General features: G+C 39.6%; 2 protein-coding genes across 5 annotated transcripts in view; both read right to left on the minus strand.

Moving 5' to 3' along the window:
- Window positions 1-16,583, minus strand: part of LOC122091343 — an 18,387-nt gene continuing 1,804 nt past the window's right edge. Inside the window, exons 1-10 of one of the 4 annotated variants that reach the window (XM_042661219.1) lie at window positions 10,895-10,936; window positions 9,817-9,954; window positions 8,634-8,736; window positions 8,110-8,499; window positions 3,325-5,765; window positions 2,958-3,227; window positions 2,752-2,832; window positions 1,148-1,259; window positions 999-1,065; window positions 1-331 (exon numbers count right to left, since the gene is read on the minus strand). In XM_042661219.1, coding sequence (XP_042517153.1) covers window positions 235-331; window positions 999-1,065; window positions 1,148-1,259; window positions 2,752-2,832; window positions 2,958-3,227; window positions 3,325-5,765; window positions 8,110-8,499; window positions 8,634-8,730 — 3,555 coding nt within the window. In that variant the 5' untranslated portion in view covers window positions 8,731-8,736; window positions 9,817-9,954; window positions 10,895-10,936 and the 3' untranslated portion in view covers window positions 1-234. Of the gene's footprint in view, window positions 332-998; window positions 1,066-1,147; window positions 1,260-2,751; window positions 2,833-2,957; window positions 3,228-3,324; window positions 5,766-8,109; window positions 8,500-8,633; window positions 8,737-8,867; window positions 9,101-9,816; window positions 9,955-10,894; window positions 10,937-16,583 lie in introns of those variants that run through there. The other 3 variants (XM_042661218.1, XM_042661220.1, XM_042661217.1) reach the window with 3 other exon arrangements.
- Window positions 11,234-16,583, minus strand: part of LOC122091344 — a gene marked incomplete in the record, with an annotated part of 20,797 nt that continues 15,447 nt past the window's right edge. The window contains 1 exon segment of the mRNA XM_042661222.1: window positions 11,234-11,411. Within this exon segment, the coding sequence (XP_042517156.1) occupies window positions 11,373-11,411 (39 nt within the window).

Here is a 16,583-nt window from a genome sequence, read left to right on the forward strand (position 1 = left end):
TAAATAAGCAGTTAGCTGTATACTTCCATTCTGAGAAAAAGAGGGAAAAGGGTTTGAGGGATGTTTAAACACTGCAAAATACCCAATGTGAAGGGGACTATGACATCTTAACTTAAAACCTAACTCCACAACAAAATTATACAGAACCTTGGCTGCCGACATAGCAACTTAAAGGACAAAATACCCAAGGTTAGAGAGAGAGAGAGAGAGAGAGAGAGAGGAAGGGGGGGGGGACTATTTACATTTAGTTACAGGGAGAAATTGATTCCCTTCTTTTCTCAACCATATTGTGGAGCGAGTCCTCTTGACATGATCCACAAAGATAAGATGCCTGTCATGAAAACACATAAGAGTGTCAGAAAAATAACCACTATTAATGTTCTGATTTGAAATTTGAAAATTGTAAGGATAAATAAATACTAGCAGAAATATCAGCCATGCATAAAAAAATGCCATGGGATTTAACCATCCATGAAGCCCAGCAAGTATAGATCCTAGACTAAAAGTTGATTTAGTTATTTGGTCTTGGACATCCAATTAAGTCCACAGAGAGAGAGAGAGAGAGAGAGAGACTCTTTGGCAACCTTTGCCCAAAGGAGTGCTACTTGGAGTAATGTTATCCCTATTATTTTTGGGGAAAAGAACGTTAACTAGTCACATGGCCCCTACGCCCAGACACAGAGGTGGGTGAACTGATGGCCCTGCCCCTTTGAAAAACAAAATACCCACCCCCTGTTGATGCCCCTGTGCGCATCCTAATTGGACCTTGCACTGGTGCATGAGCACTCGACCAGGTAGCATTCTTTCCTAATTTTTTTATTATAATTTCTCTAGAACCGAGTTATCCATCAAAAGAAAAACATGCTAAGACCCACTGAAGAGTGAGTCCCAAACCCTTTGTATTTGGTCACATAAAACGTGCACAAGTGAGATGCAATCCTGTCCTCCCACTGAGCATTACTCTTCATACAATTGATGTGTTGAATGGCAGTACCCACCTCTCGTACTCCAGCTTCTGTATGACTATTCCATTGAGTAGAAGCTCTGAACTGTAAATTGATGCTCCTGCAAGTCCAACCCACAAAAGCAATCAGGTTTTATTGCAAAATTTAATACTTGAAGATGGAAACAGATGAGAGATCTTCACCTTTCTCTAGCAAAGGCACACAGATGGCATAATCTTCTTCAGAAGAAAGAACCAACAGATTGTCAGGAACTTTATCATCCTTAACTGCAGATCTGCCAATTCTTTCCACTGCCTGAGAAGTAATACAAGAACTTGACAATGAATTCGAAGATGAATGGGATTTTATTTTTTGGGGGGATGGATGCAATATAATGGGATATTAATGCTTCAAAGATGTAAAGAAAGAAAATAAAAAAAATACAGAGTCCAGTAATCAGTTGGACCAATCTCATACATTCATATAACCGTCAAAGGGAGATGGATGCAAGATGGAGGATGCATTCATAATTATGCATGAAGTGATGAAGATGGAATGATAGATGGTTTCACTAGGATATTTGAAATTTCCCCTTTAATTGGCAGAAGACTACATCCCCAAGAAAAGGTGCGTGGAGATGCAAAGTAAACATACATGTAGTTATTATCCTTTCCATCTCCAAATAATCAACAATCACTGCCTCCATTTTGTGACCTGTAACAGTTTCCTGAATTCTGAAATAGATTTGACACTATTTGCAAATCATTTGAAGAGCTCCCAAAACTTATTTTCTTTTGCTGCTAATTTGTTCATTGGTTCATTGTAATATTGATCATTACAGACAAGAAAAGGCTTTCTGAATTTACGGTTGGTCAGTGGAGAGGCAAAATTTCAGTCAAGGTCGCAAGGTCCTCTAATGTCACTACTATGATGCTTATCTCCTTTGCCACCTGTAAAGAGCAGCACAAGCAGATACCAGTAACCAATAATGGTATAGAAAAACACTCGTATATGATGATAACTTGATTTATGATGAAGTGCCTCTATCAGGCTGATTTGAGTAATCATGTTTTCTGGTCTAAGCATACCAAAAACATTTTTATAAACATATACATATTCAGCTGAACATCACATTTTTCTAAACATATACATATTCAGCTGAACTTCATGGGTTCAAGAGATGCCAAGCAGTTTTGCACACTTAATATTTTATGAAGATCAAAATTTGTCCAGAGTTGCCACCCACAACTTCAGAATTGTTTTGTCAGTGCATTTTAGTCCCAAGTCTGATGGTCTGCATCTGTCCAAATTTGACTTTGGAAGAAGAGTCATAACCAGGATAGAATGATGTCTACTCATCTTGTGCCCTATTGATGCTCCTTTCATCATTACTTCTCTCACCTTTTTCCTGCCAAGTTGGGTATCAATAAATAGTCATTGACCTTTCAATGCCTTTAGCTTGCACCATTTCAGCTCCTCATGAAGTCATTGTCTTCATGTGAATTACTAAACCACCTCGGTTGACCATCCCTCATCTTGTACCCTATTGATGCTCACACAATTTAATTTATTCCTACTACTGTGCTTTTATTACGATTTGTATAGCTGTATCTGAAGTACTGAAGAGTGAAACTGATGAAATTACAGTTTATCTTCCTCCCCAACACCAAAAGAAAAAAAAAAAAGAAAAAAGAAGAAGAGCAATCCTTTGTTCCAATGAAAATTCTGCCAATGTTTGAGAAGCATGCAACATTATTACCAGAAACAGACTGGTTGCAAAATTAAAGTTTTAGTGAAACATAAGTACCTGGCCACAAACTGCCTTGACCAAGCTTGCAATCAACTCTTTACCAGGTTTAATATTTGGAGTGATGAAGACTTGCTTACCCTGCAGCAAGGTTATTGTGGAGGCAGAATAACAAGGCGAACCATCAGAATGAGATAATATAGGCCAATACCATTTCAAAGTCACCTATTGTGTATGGTTTAACCATGAAAAGATTCCCTACGAACCTGTAAAAGTGGACATTGGCCTGCACGTGCCAACGTAACTGGCATACTGAAACCAATCTCTCTTTCCTTTTTTAAATCCCTTAGTATGTAGTTTTTCTCATCAATAAAGGATCTGGCTTGTCTGCAGCTCTCAAGCCACAAATGTGTCACCACTGGCTTACCAAGAGCAATTGCTTCCAACATATTTCTTGTACGGACAAACTTATCAGCTACAAAGTGTGTGGCATCTGAAGAAGAGGAAGCAAGTGGGACACCTAGGCGTGCCAAAATCTGTAAAAAAGAAACCAAAAGTCACCACCTAGTGTATGACTTAAGTGGTTCCAATGTAAGATAAGGCAACATGCGCCTCAAAGAGCACAGAGACTACCTTCTTCTGCTGCTTAATTATATCCTCATCCAAGTGGTGGCTGAACAGTACTCGAACAGTAGTTATATCTCTTCTTCTTCTCAAATCTTTTAATGCAGGAGTAGATACTGCTTCGGTTGCACCTAATCTAATAAGCTCTCTCTTGAGGCACGATCTTGATAGGCTCTTTCTACAGGACTGTTTGGGATATTCACTACCCAAACAAACAGGTGATGCTGTGTTTATGGGTGTGCCATTACTGGGTGTAGTACACGCTGAATAAGATGGCGTAGCTTTCTCACTTGGTGATGCTTCTAACTTGGCATTTACTTCTTCACGTTCAGTAGATTCATCTTTCTCGCCAGACTGCATGGAGGCCTTGGCTCCAATCTGACTTCTAGGAATTGAATTTCCATTTACACCCATTGAATCCAAGTTATCATTAGCATCACCCAAACCAGAACAAAGATCTTTCCTTGACAATTTTTCTTCAGCCTTCTTTTCCGCAGAGGACAAAAATAGACAAGGGTATGCACCAGATCGAGTTTTCCTCTTCACATCTAGTTTGATACAAGAGCTTTTAACATTGTCATTTTCCCTCTGTTGTACTGCAACAGATTGCTTGTTAATTTCTACCCCATCACTAACTGGGGATGGGCCATTTAGGTTATCAACCTTATTTAAGTATCTTGACATGTTCCGATGTGTCCTTCTTCCTCTGGGATAGCTCAATGCACCTATTCTCATACAACCGGCTTTAGCAGCTAATTTTTCTTTTGGTGTACCAAAACCTTGTTGCTCTTCTTGACTTACCTTACCTTTACTGGCTACACCAATTTGATTTGAATCTAATTTAGAATGTGTTTCTGCATGAACCAACACATTAGATGCGCCCACATGTGAACTTCTCCTCTTCCTTTTGTTCTCCAGAACAGCAACCTCCAATATGCCATCTTTCCCTTCTTCAGAATCATCGGACGAATCCCTAGTTTTCTTCAATGAATTTACCGCTATGCATTGCCTAGTCCGATGTGCAATGGCTGTGAAAGTCCTGCTATCCTCTTGACATTGTCTTTTGCCGAGGGGAAGATGTCCATTTGTAGCAGCAGAACTACCATATTTACCAGCATCTTCAACATGAGCACTATCCCCAGGATCCACTGTCTTTCTTTCGCGAACAAGTCTAGCTGATCTTCTGACCGAGTTTTCATTCCCATTGACAGCATTCCCAGATTGTAAGTGCTGCGCACTCTTAAACTTACGCCTCTTCAATTTTGGTTCTGTTTCTGAATCTGGAGGCACCTTCACTTTTCGGTTCTTATTGCATTTACGAGATGAAGTAAGAGTCTCTTTGCTTAATTTGGTTCCAAGCATCTTCCCTTGCTTTGATTGCCTCATACTGCCACCAGAACCAGGAGGATGAGCCCTCTTTTTAGGGGAAACATGTTTTAAACTAGGCACCATTTCTGTAACTTGATGAGCATCAGTCACGTCTTGATTGGAAGGGTCTCCATAGAATAAGGCTTCCATTGCTTCAGCAGCCATTTGTGTATCAAAACCAACTTCATATGCACCTGGTGTCTCTAAGTTAATACCAGGTACTTTTGAATTCTTTTCTGGAGATTCTACATTTAACTGTTTATCCAACTCCCCAGAAAGATTCTTTTTGGTTTTTGTTTCATCTAAATGCACCGCTTTAGAATTGCGCAACATTAACCTTGAATCTGAATGAGTTAACCCGATTATCTTCTGATGGAGGTTGAAGCCTTTTTCCTTCTGTCCAGCCTCCTCAATCAGGTGGCCTTTCCTACGCCTGGAGTTCTGGGGTTGGGTAAGAGACCTCCTCCCATGGCCGCCTTTTTCAAAGAATGACTCCTTCCTCTTTGTGAAGAAACATCCTCCTCCTTCATCCTCACGGCTGTCAATCCAGTCATAGATTCCCACTGCCCCAACTGGGCTAAGATTGGGTCTCTTAGCCAAACTTTGAGGCCCCTTTGCATTCAAGACAGGAGGTGACTTCCCCTTGACAGTTGTTCCATGGTCAACATCCTGAGACAACTCAACATTATTGACTGACAGAAACCTATCCACAACATCCAGTGCATTGGCTTGAGACTCTTCACCAGGTTCTTGAGACTCAACATAGCTTAACCCCACAAATTGATGATCATCAGCAACCAACTGAGGAGATTCTGTTCCCCCAATCGTGCCATCAATATTACAGGGTGATTCTTTATTCCCGGCAAGTGAATCATCTTTAAAAAGTTCCCTCACTATTGGATTACCCACCGTGCACTTAGTTGTATTGCCACGTTTTTTCAAGCTACCATTATGTCCCCAGATATCATTGTTGTGATCAACTTCTAATCCAAATTGACCATTACTCGGGTTAGAATTTGGGAAGGTTTGAGTTCCCTCACATGTCATACTACCGATGACTGGACCAGAATCCCTTAAAGCTGCTGCAAACAGAAACAAATACACATTAAGTAGGCAGTTTCTAACTATATGTTCAGTGAATACCCTATTAGACCAATCTGTGCACACATAAGGTTTCCCTAGATGCCCAATAGAAATTAAAACACCAATCATTCTGGTATATAAAAAAATATTCAGAAACTCGGTTTGATTTGGAACTCCTTAAAGACAGATTTCAATTTGCTCAAGTTCCAGGAAAGAGAAGACCAGTCCAATGGCTTCCACAATTTTCAAAAATTTGTATTGGCCTTGGTGAAAATAGCAAGAAATTTATGAACCTAATGTAAATATATGAAAATGCCATGACTTACTAATGTAGTCAAAGGAGATTAAAAAACTAAAATATAAGTATTTCTTGTCCTTCATATAAAATGAAAATGGGGGAAAAAAAAAACATTTCTTTTGATATAATGCCATAATTAGAGAAATTTGACTAAGTTGATGCAGCCAGCCAACCAAGATTCCAGATTAGGAACCAAAGATCAGATCAGCTGCTCCACAAGCCCAGATCTGAAATATTATCTTGATAAAACGAAGTTGAAAAGGCTTGCTGATTTGTTGATTGCAGCAACCAGCGATGGGGAAAGAAAGAGAAGAGATAAGGGACTGTTCTGGAACTGTGAACAGTACCCATAACAGCAACTTGGAGAAGAGAGAAAAGAGGGGTAGGGGGAAAGAGCTCACAGCTCACACACTCTTTCACAAATAAACTCTTATTCAACTTTGTAATTTGAGAGGGGGTTGCATTCTTATATAAAGAAGCAAATTTAAGTAGAAACTTAGTAAACTTCAAACACTTTTAACACCTAGATATAGTCTTAATAGAATTAAACTAATAAGTAACCTAGTGGACTCAAATTAACACTAACCATATTAGCATTAATGAGAGTAACTCTAGATAAACGACTTTTCCCTCAAGACAAAGAAGGCCCTACATATTAGAATACTTAATTAAAAGACTAAATTTGTGTATCCCCAATGGACCCAAATTTGGCCTTATAACACTTAAAACAAAAGCCCATGACCAATACTATTGAAACAGGCCCTAATGTTGCACTGCAAATGCATTACCAAATTATTCAATGTGAAGAAATTGAAAATATTTGAAAATTATTTTCAAAGCTTTGCATCAACATGGACTTGTAAAATTCCATCACGAGTTCCCAATGACTATATACAAACTAGATAAATGTAAATGACTGAATCACACTGACTCATTGGTATTCTAAATGAACAGTAAAGGTGGGTTGTTTCTAACATTAAGATTATTGATTCCAGTTTTCTGGAGCCTTAAGGAGGTTATGCTACCCCACCCCCTGCTGCAAGGGTAGTATGGAGCCATCTGAGACTCAATATGACTTGAGTCATGAAAGACAATGCTTGCTTTTCTAGGAAATATCCACTTTGCAAGTCTCCAAACAGAAAATGAGACCTCCATATAATGTGGAAGAAAAGCACTCAGAAAACTAGACGAGTTAATCAGAAACAACCGAACACTTGTCTGGATGAAAACTTCAGTAAGTTGACAACTAATTATGCTAATTTTCAAGAAAAAAAAAACATCTTTGACATACCTTTTTTCTGAGAAGCATACTGAATTTGGCTCGGAAATACTACACATAGCAGCCTGGTAGACCAACTGATCATAGTTGTCAGGGCATCTAGGCAACCCAAGGTGTTGGAGGGGGCCAGGACGCAAGGCGGCCAAGGCACCTACCAAGGCGACACCTTGACAACTATGCAGTTGATGCACACCTTTCAGAAGGTATCCACAGTAGAGCAGACTTGAAAAATATATAGTCAGGTTGCCCCAAAAAAAAATAAAAAATTCATGGGACTGAGTTCAATAACTTCAATGAATTCTCTTTGCAGCTTGGGTTCCAGCATATAAAATTTTCATGAGAATTGAGTTATCTTTGCAGCTCCTAAACCTAATTGCACAGAGAGAAATGTATACATGCTTAAAACCCCAAGTTAATGCAATTTCTACATTTAATGAAGCTGCCTGCCATTTCAGCCAGATCATATGATTTTGACAAAAGTGCCAGGTGAAAACTCATCAGTGTGATTGCTTAGTTTTCCAGAGGCAATGACCATAGTATGAACTCTAAAGCAAGTTCTAAACAATCACAATGATCAAGTGACTTGAGAAATTGTTTCCTTCGTTGGCCACCCTACAGAATAACCGAAAAATAGATGGCAAAGAGGAAAGTCGGTAAAAGCATATAATAATATAAAAAGTAGCAATATGCTGCACTCACAGAACAAAAAGCCAGAGACTTAATAGCAACATAGCATTGTTCTTCTTAAACAAAGAGTAGGAAAGACCTAAACCGTGCCCATCATCAGTTGAGGCATCAGAATCCACTACATGGTCCTTCTCTGTTTGATCTTTGGAAGGATTAAGCTGCATTTTCTCCAGCTCAACTACATCATCCCCTATTCCTATTTCAGAGCCATCATCATCAACATCAGTCAATACTTGGGTTCCATTCGTTCCTTGACTATCACTGTCCGCCAACATCTCATAGTCACACCCATTCACCAACTGGGTCATACCTTCGCCCCAGTCCTGATAATCCAGTACTTGTGTCTCATCACCAAGATTCAACAATTGGGTTTGCGGCAAGCCGCTATCATCTGGAATGATATCGTGAAAGGGCTCGGTAAACTGTAGAGTCTGCAACTCATCGTCATTTCCATCTTCTAATTTACCGCCTGCGTTTCATCAACCATTAACAAGGATGTTCATCAAAAGAGGAAATTCCGGGGGAATCAAAACATTTTAGAGATCAAAGCAAATATTCCCCGAAGGGTTTTTGGAGCGAGGGGAAAGGATTAGAGACCATTACCGGAAGATGAGGATGAAGTGGAGGGAGACTGAGTGTCGGAGTCACTACCAGTACCATCTAATACCGAATTCCCTTCATCTGCTCCAACAGAAGCCATATCCGACTGAAACACAAAGAGAACTTCAATAAAAAACAATGAACAACAATAATAACAAAAACCCTTAAAAAATAAGAGACAATGAAGATATAGATAACCAGATAGAGATGTTTTGATCGATTATTTCAGTTACTCACAGATCAGGTCACGCATTGACAGGAGAAAGTGATTGAGACGCCCGGTGTGCAATGGCTAAACAAGGAAAGAGCAGGAGAAGATGATAGGTCTTGATCACTCATGGAGACAGAAACGATGAAAAAACTCAAGAAAGAAGAGAAAAAAGGATTTTGCAGGTCTGATTTGAAGGACTGAAGATTTGGAGGGAAACAAAAAGGAATAGAAACGACAGGTTCTGATGATGATGGCCTCTGCCTTTTCCAAGGGCTTCAGTGTTGAGCAGATATACCACTTGGTAATGTTAATATGATTAAATAAAAAATTTCATTAGAAACACACCCGGGCAGACGGGCTAGTGGTATGATTCTTGCTTAGGGTACGAGAGGTCCTGAGTTCAATTTTCGGAATGCCCCTTTATTCTTTCTTTTTGAAGGATTTTTTTCTTCCTCCTCTATATAAGGGTCGAAATCCACCCTTCTTTTTCACTACAATACTTCAAGCAATTTTCTTTATTCTTTGTCATAAAATAAAATCTTGTGTATAAAATATAAACCATGCTTACATGTTTGTCGAATTCCCCGCTTAGTTTTAAGATAAAAGCTTTAACATGGTGTTAGAACAGGTATGTTGGGCTTCCCCAGATGATAGGTTTCTTGCTTGACCCACGAAGACAGAGTCATAAGTGGCCTGCACGTAAGGGGGAGTACTGAGATAGTCCCACATCGTGGGTGACTCAAGTATCTTGTACAAGAGTCACAAGAGGCCACCCACTTTAAGCCAATGGGTTTTATGATGGAAGTTTTAAAATCTGGAAACCAAAGAAAGTGAAGATCTACAACACTGTCCATACAATGACCTTGCATTTTTTCTACTCCAAGCTTTGACAGCTAAATTATAGCTATGCTAATAACCGATCTGTCCATTTTCTTAATACAAAACGAGTTCAAAAATTTAAGAGAAGGTGCAAACCAAAAAGCATTTGAGATAATTCCCAAGGCCAAGGATCTTTTTCAGGTTGCATTAGCCTCCATCCATATCTCTAAAAGCTTGTTGCATCCCAGTCATTTTTGGATCTCTTGAGCAGAGTCTCTATTTCTTGAGCTGTTCCTGCAAACCCAGCAAAAGAGAACTGATGGTTAGATATAATTGACTGCTGCCCATCCGGCCTCCTTGGTGCTTGGGTTAACCAGAGTTCCAAGGGTATGGATTATGGAACATTATGGATAACCTAAGTTCCACAATGATTAAATCAACAGTACCTACACACAAGTAGCTGCCTAATGTTGATTATCTTACAATGAAAGGAGAAGCTCAACCTGAGGTAAGACAATTACTTGTAGAAAGCTATTTCCAAACCCCTCTTTGGCCTGGGTTCATTCAACCAATGCCAACTGATGATTTCTGGAAGGGTTCGAACGATAGTGGCTTAGAATTTCTGGAAGGGAACCCTCCCCCTAAAGAAAAAGAAGAAAGGAATAAGTGCCCTTCTAAAGACCATGTGTGATTTCGGGATTCAATGCTATCAAATACCAGCTATGTTCCTCTTAATCTCTGCAACTTGGCAGCACCATAACCGCAGTTACTGTTAACAAACAACTCTTCCAAGGGTAGAAGGAAAGGTTCCAAACTCAGCCATAGAAACATGAACAATTCTTCCACCAGAAACCCACTTTCTGTCGGCATAGTTGGCCGGTCTCAGAAACTAAACCAATGTGGTCAATTATATAAGAGATTTGGGGGGGGGGGGGGGGGTGCAGGTTTCCATTGTCCCTGGATGAGACCTTGACCTGTTCAGTGGGTGAACATCATAGGACTTCATTTATGATCTGAATGCGTATCAAGAAGGAAAAAATAAACACCCCAACACTCCCCAAGTTAAATTGAGACTTTCTGGGGAGACTTATGCGAAAATTCAGCAAATCCAGTATGCTAATCACAACGTTTCTACTTAAATAAGAAAACTAATAGGGCAGTAAGATGAGAAGATTACAGAAGATAGCACATAAATATCCGAGGTTAATAGTAATAGGGACAAAACATGATTCACCTTGTCCAAGTTGGCCAAAGAATTGGTCCCACCACTAATCACCTATAATTCCTAGCTGCATGATTAACCTGAAGGATCTAAACCCTGAAGATGATATAAGGCACATTAGAAAAACAGCATTAACCATAGCCTTAGTTACCTGTCGACCGACCCCATCACAAAAAAAAAAAAAAAAATAAATAAAAATCATTGTTCGACTACACCCATGCTTCAAATGAGTGGCCCCATGATGCTCACTTTGGGGAGCAACTAAGAAGCTCTCCCCATCTAGCACCATCGGCTGGGCTGAAGAGATAGTATCAGCCATCAGTCCAAAAAAGTGAAGGACAGACACTGATATTTGGAAAAGTTCTTCCCACAAACTGAAAATGGCATAAGCATTTAGGTGGAAGATACAGGCTACAAGAGGCACTGACTGAATCTAGGAAATATACTGGATGGGATAAACTTACCATCTGATATTTCAATTCAAACAAACCTAAGGGCAAGGCAATGATGCAGGATCAAGCTCCCAACAACCTCTCAAGCTGCCATTTTTCTCCTCCTTCAGCCGGATCGCAGGAACCTGATGAGAGAATCTGAGCAAATCCCTTGGTGGAATTTCCATGGTGACTCCTGATTGTGGCCTTGTAAACTGTTTTATAACTATCCACCAGCACCAGAACCTGTACTTTTGTTCCCGAAGTATTACACTTCATAATTTCTACTAAATCATACTTGCAATCATGCAGATTGGAGAGTGTCCATTTAGCATCCCAGTTCTTGTACAATGCCCAAACCTCACCTTCCCCAGGGTAGATGTCATACCTGTTCTTACCAGTGGATTCGGCTTTTAATTGATGGGAAAAGAAAGAGGTGCTATTGTATTCGTTAGTATCATTTCCAAGCTTAAATGCACCACAACAGACAGGCATATCCTCATGAGTCCACTCAATACTACCCTTTGGCAGGGGGCAGGCTTCGAGCCATGTGACCCAAAACTTGAAATCTGGTGCAGGTTTAATTTTCTTAATTTTTCCATAGAACTTAGGCATGCCATCAAGGTCACTATACAATGCCCAGATTTGACCAGTCTTAAACTTCTCAAAGGATTTGCCAGTGTCAAATTCATGGAATTCTGTCTCTGGAATATCATTGGGTTCTGAAGATGAAGCAGGAGCAGAACTAGGATCCTCAGTTATACCGTTTGAAATGGTGTCATCAACCACTTTATTATGCCTCTTCCCATCATCCCGACATGTAGATACACCTGCTTCAATGAAGCCATCACAGCTGACACTTTTCTTATTGTTCATATGATTCTGAATCTTCTCATTGCCTGCAAATTGACTTACATTTGCTTGATTGGGTTTGTTATGGGTTACATTCATTTCAATTGGCTTCTGGTTGCCGTTTTCTGAGTTGCTTGTTTCCAAGGCATTTTCCTCATCCTTATCTGAACCATTTTGCTTTGTGTCAGGAAGTATGGACTCCACCATGGGTTTTGCATTCTCCTTGGAAAACTTTGGGCATGAACCATTCCTTCCATTGTCCAATTTCACATCTTCGGTAAAAGAAAACACTTCAACATTAGTAGGAAGAGAAGCAGGATCAAATTCATAAGATCCTTCTGGAACATCTTCTCTTTCTGTACCAGTCATTCTAAAAGAAGGTATCCTGTGAGAGAACCTCAATAATTCATCGGGTGGTATTTTAGATGAATGAATGCCCTCCTTGATTTGACTAAACGGGCTAACAAACCCTTTCATCTTACCCAAGTAAACAACAGTAATGCCAGTGTCTTCTGAATACTCTGAAAGGACTTCTACAAATTCATACTCATAGTTTCGATGATTCTCTGGATCTGAGCTCCATTTAATATTCCAGTCCTTGAAGAGTGCCCAAGTTTCTCCCTTTCTAGGGTATATCTTGTAAGGATTTTTACCGCTGCCTTTCTCCCAAGTAGTCACATGAGAGAACATAAGCTGATCTTGAGTATCTTCAGTCTTTCCATGTTTGAACCGACCATAGGCAACAGGCAAATCCTCCTCTACCCAGTCAATCTCATCTTTGTCATCCGGAGACCGGAGTAGGGTCCAGCCAAGTCATCCGTACCTTGAACACAGGTGAATATACTTTCCGAATACGGGCATAGAACCTAGGCATGGCATCTATAGGATCATAAAGAGCCCAGATCTGGTCAACAGAAAACTTTTCCAATTCTCTTAACTGGTCAAAGTTACTGAAATCTGGATCAGGGTAATCACAGTACTCAGAATCTGGCATAGTCTTCGGACTCTCGATCAATTTAGAGTCATTCACTACTGCTTCTTTCTCATTTTCTTTGCATGACTCAGTTTCATTCTTTACATTTGGTAAATTTCCTTCAGCCAAATTTAATGATCCACTCTCCATTGATCTTATTAGAGGACTGGTGGAGACATCATCCTCGCTTATATCTTCTTTATAAGTAACATTAATTTTTTGCCTAATGGCCCTAATTGATCTCATAGGGTAATGGGCCCCAGTGAAACCACAGTTCTGCCCTGCCAGATGAGCACCACCTTCTTTGATAACAGCATCCTCTTCCATGTCAGCACAGCTTCCAGTGTCACAGGTTTCACTGGACTCTTTGTCTAATTTCCTTCGTCTCTCCTTACTTGTGTTTCCTGAAGGTTCTGATCCCTCAGGCTTCTCCTGGTTCTTGGCCCATCTCTTGCCTTCTTCACCAATGTCCATATCCACATTTCCATCTTCCTTTCCTGTGAATTTAGAATACCTGCCTACATCAGAAGTACTTCCCATCTTTGGGAAAGTCTGTGGTTCTGCAGTCCCAGTGCCAAAAGTTCCCTTAGACCCTACATCAGATGGGGGGTTCCCAGCATTACTTTGTAAACCAACTTTACCACCCGGACCAGTTACCTCTTTTTGTTGAGAAAATGCAGATTTATTAACATCGACTCCCACAGACTGACCCTGAGCACCCATATCATAGGCAATGATAGGCTTAGAGCAACTTTGACAATGCAGATCGCTGTTCAAAACATTTCTGTAATACTGGTGCCTAATATCACAACCTGGGCAAAAAGTCCAGAAAGTCGGCTGGCCATTTGGGAATTCTGGTGGGTTCTGCTTCTGCTGTTGTTGACTCATGTTCAAGCCTGTGAACTGCTGGGAAGTAGTATTCATAAAATTGTTCTGAGCCCCAGATGATTTCCTGGCAGAAGAGTTTCTGTTCACTGGCTGCCATGGCAGCTTTGGTGCAGCACTTCTCACCGAATGTCTACACTTCATATCATATAGATTCTGCTTTTGCTGATCTGTAAGCACCCTCTGTGCTTCCCCAATCAACTTAAAGGCAGCTTCCACCCCAGAAAACTTGTTCTTATCAGGATGAAGTAGAAGGGCAAGTTTCCAGTATTGCTTTTTTATGGATGCTTCATCTGCTGTTCAAGTGATTTGAAGGATTCCATACCAGTCCATCTCTGAACCAAGGATATTATGCTCAGCAGAACAGTGTACATCACACACAGTAAGCATCTGCAAGATGTTCTCTAGCTCTGGGTACAGTCATTGAGCCTTGAGTGCAATCCCCCGAGCTCCCACAAAATCCTTGTTTTGCATCTTCTTCTCAGCGATTTCTTTGGCTCTGATAGCCTCTTCTTTGTTGTAATTCATAGCTATTCTTAGATAAGTTCCCAACTCAGCTTTCCACACAGACAGTTTCTACCTCATTCTTGGACTGATCAACTAAGAAAGTTACCTGGATCTTCACCCCCCATTTGCATCTTTGATAACTCTCCCACATCCTCCAACAATATATAAACCCTATGATCCACGACCTCAATTCTACATCCACATAAGCCACATAAAATCTATTTCAAATTGGCACTCCAATTCAATGTACTGTCATCCAAAAAGGTAGGAAGAACTCATCTCAGAAATTGGAGAACACAATTAGAAGATCATTAACAAGGATACACCCAGAATCCCAATTTAAAGTAAAAAAGAAAAAAAAAAATCAAGACAAAGTCGTAAAATCATAGAGTTTTACAGGGGGAAGCAGATTACCATAAAGTCACAAAGAGTAACCCTAAATTCAGCGGACGGATACAACCAAGGTCTAAAAACTTGAGAAAAACTAGCAACATGATGCCATGCTTTTGTTACCCCTGAGAAGCATGAATATAAGCAAGGGAAAGACCGAATACACAATAGTAGAGCATCTGATGTGACACGAAGGAACCATTAAGTACCCTCCGTTTGAACTTTAACAAACATACACTTCCGTGTCAGCTCCACCGTGCATATGCAGCAACTAGAAATTCAAATTCTAATTGGAGAAGGACAACCAGAAAGACAACCCGGTCAACAGAACGCATGTCTACAAGTCTAAAAAAAAAATCATCATTTACCATTAAGGAACACCTCCCACTCATAATCAGACAAAGAACTTCAAACCAGGCACAAAAATGTAGGGAAGCCCATTAGACCTAAAAAGAAAGGGACTTCGAAAAGAAGAAATTTTAGAGTTGGTGACTACTCACATTATAACTATGTTTGTCTCATTTATGAAATGGTAGCAAACCTAGTATACCCCAATTATATGTTTTGAGAATGTGATAAGGACGCTTGATCCCAGGAACATCATTGGATATTTTATTGATTATTCTGAGAGGTCAGAGTGGATATTTTGAGTTTGATCATACTACTTTTGAATAGGCTTTCAGACAGTGCAATCTGATGTTTGACGAGATTGTTGCTTCTCTTGATTTCAAAAAGAATGTATTTGATCAGTGTATATACCTCAAGATCAATGGGAGAAAATGTATCTTGTTCTGTATGTTGATGACGTATTTTCATGATAGTTGGAGATTATCTAACAAAAGGAGTAGTTGGATCCTTTGACGTATTTTTTCAATGAGAGTTTCATTTTATTAACGTAAGCAATTGCCACTGTTCGTTGATATTCTTATGCATTTATCGTTGCAACTTTATTGATGGCCATGTTGTGTTATGTTATTTATTTTGTATATGTACATGCCACAAAACGATAGTAGAGGCATTACCAGTGTCATTCCCCTTATGTGTCAAAGGTTGTTTGGTGGATACACATATTATGCAAGCTAGTAGAGTTACTCAGTTTGAGAACTTGGGCTAATGTATAGAGAGCTAGCAGAGTTACTCAATTAGAGGACTTGGGCTAGTGTATGGGGACTTATGGATCTAGCCCATAGTTGTCAAGGCGGTTTGCCTGGGGCCTAGGCGACAGCCGCCTTGTTGCACTGCATGTTGCCTTCTATTTCGGCACTTATTTATGCCAAATATCATTCAAGTAAATGTTTTTAATATTTGTTATTTCATTTACTGAAGATATTATTCATAAATAAGCAAATACCCCCTATTTGAATCCAATAAAAATAGTTTAAAAATTAAATTCCAAAAGGATAAAAAGTCAACCCCCCAGTCCAAGAACAAAAACTGGATTTTGGTTATATGGACGATTTTCAACTTTTAAATGCTAGGATTTTTCTCAATTATGAAAATTTTATAAATTCTATCATGTTAAAACATTGCTAAAAACCAAAAGTTCGGTAAAAAAATATTTTGTTTTGATATTCATAAAATTATTTTCATTCAGGCGATTCTAACAGTATTCGCGCACTTAAAAATAAGTTTGACTAAAGCATTACTTTGTCATTGCAACTCA

Source organism: Macadamia integrifolia, chromosome 10 (assembly GCF_013358625.1).
Source record: "Macadamia integrifolia cultivar HAES 741 chromosome 10, SCU_Mint_v3, whole genome shotgun sequence".
Lineage (NCBI taxonomy): Eukaryota > Viridiplantae > Streptophyta > Magnoliopsida > Proteales > Proteaceae > Macadamia > Macadamia integrifolia.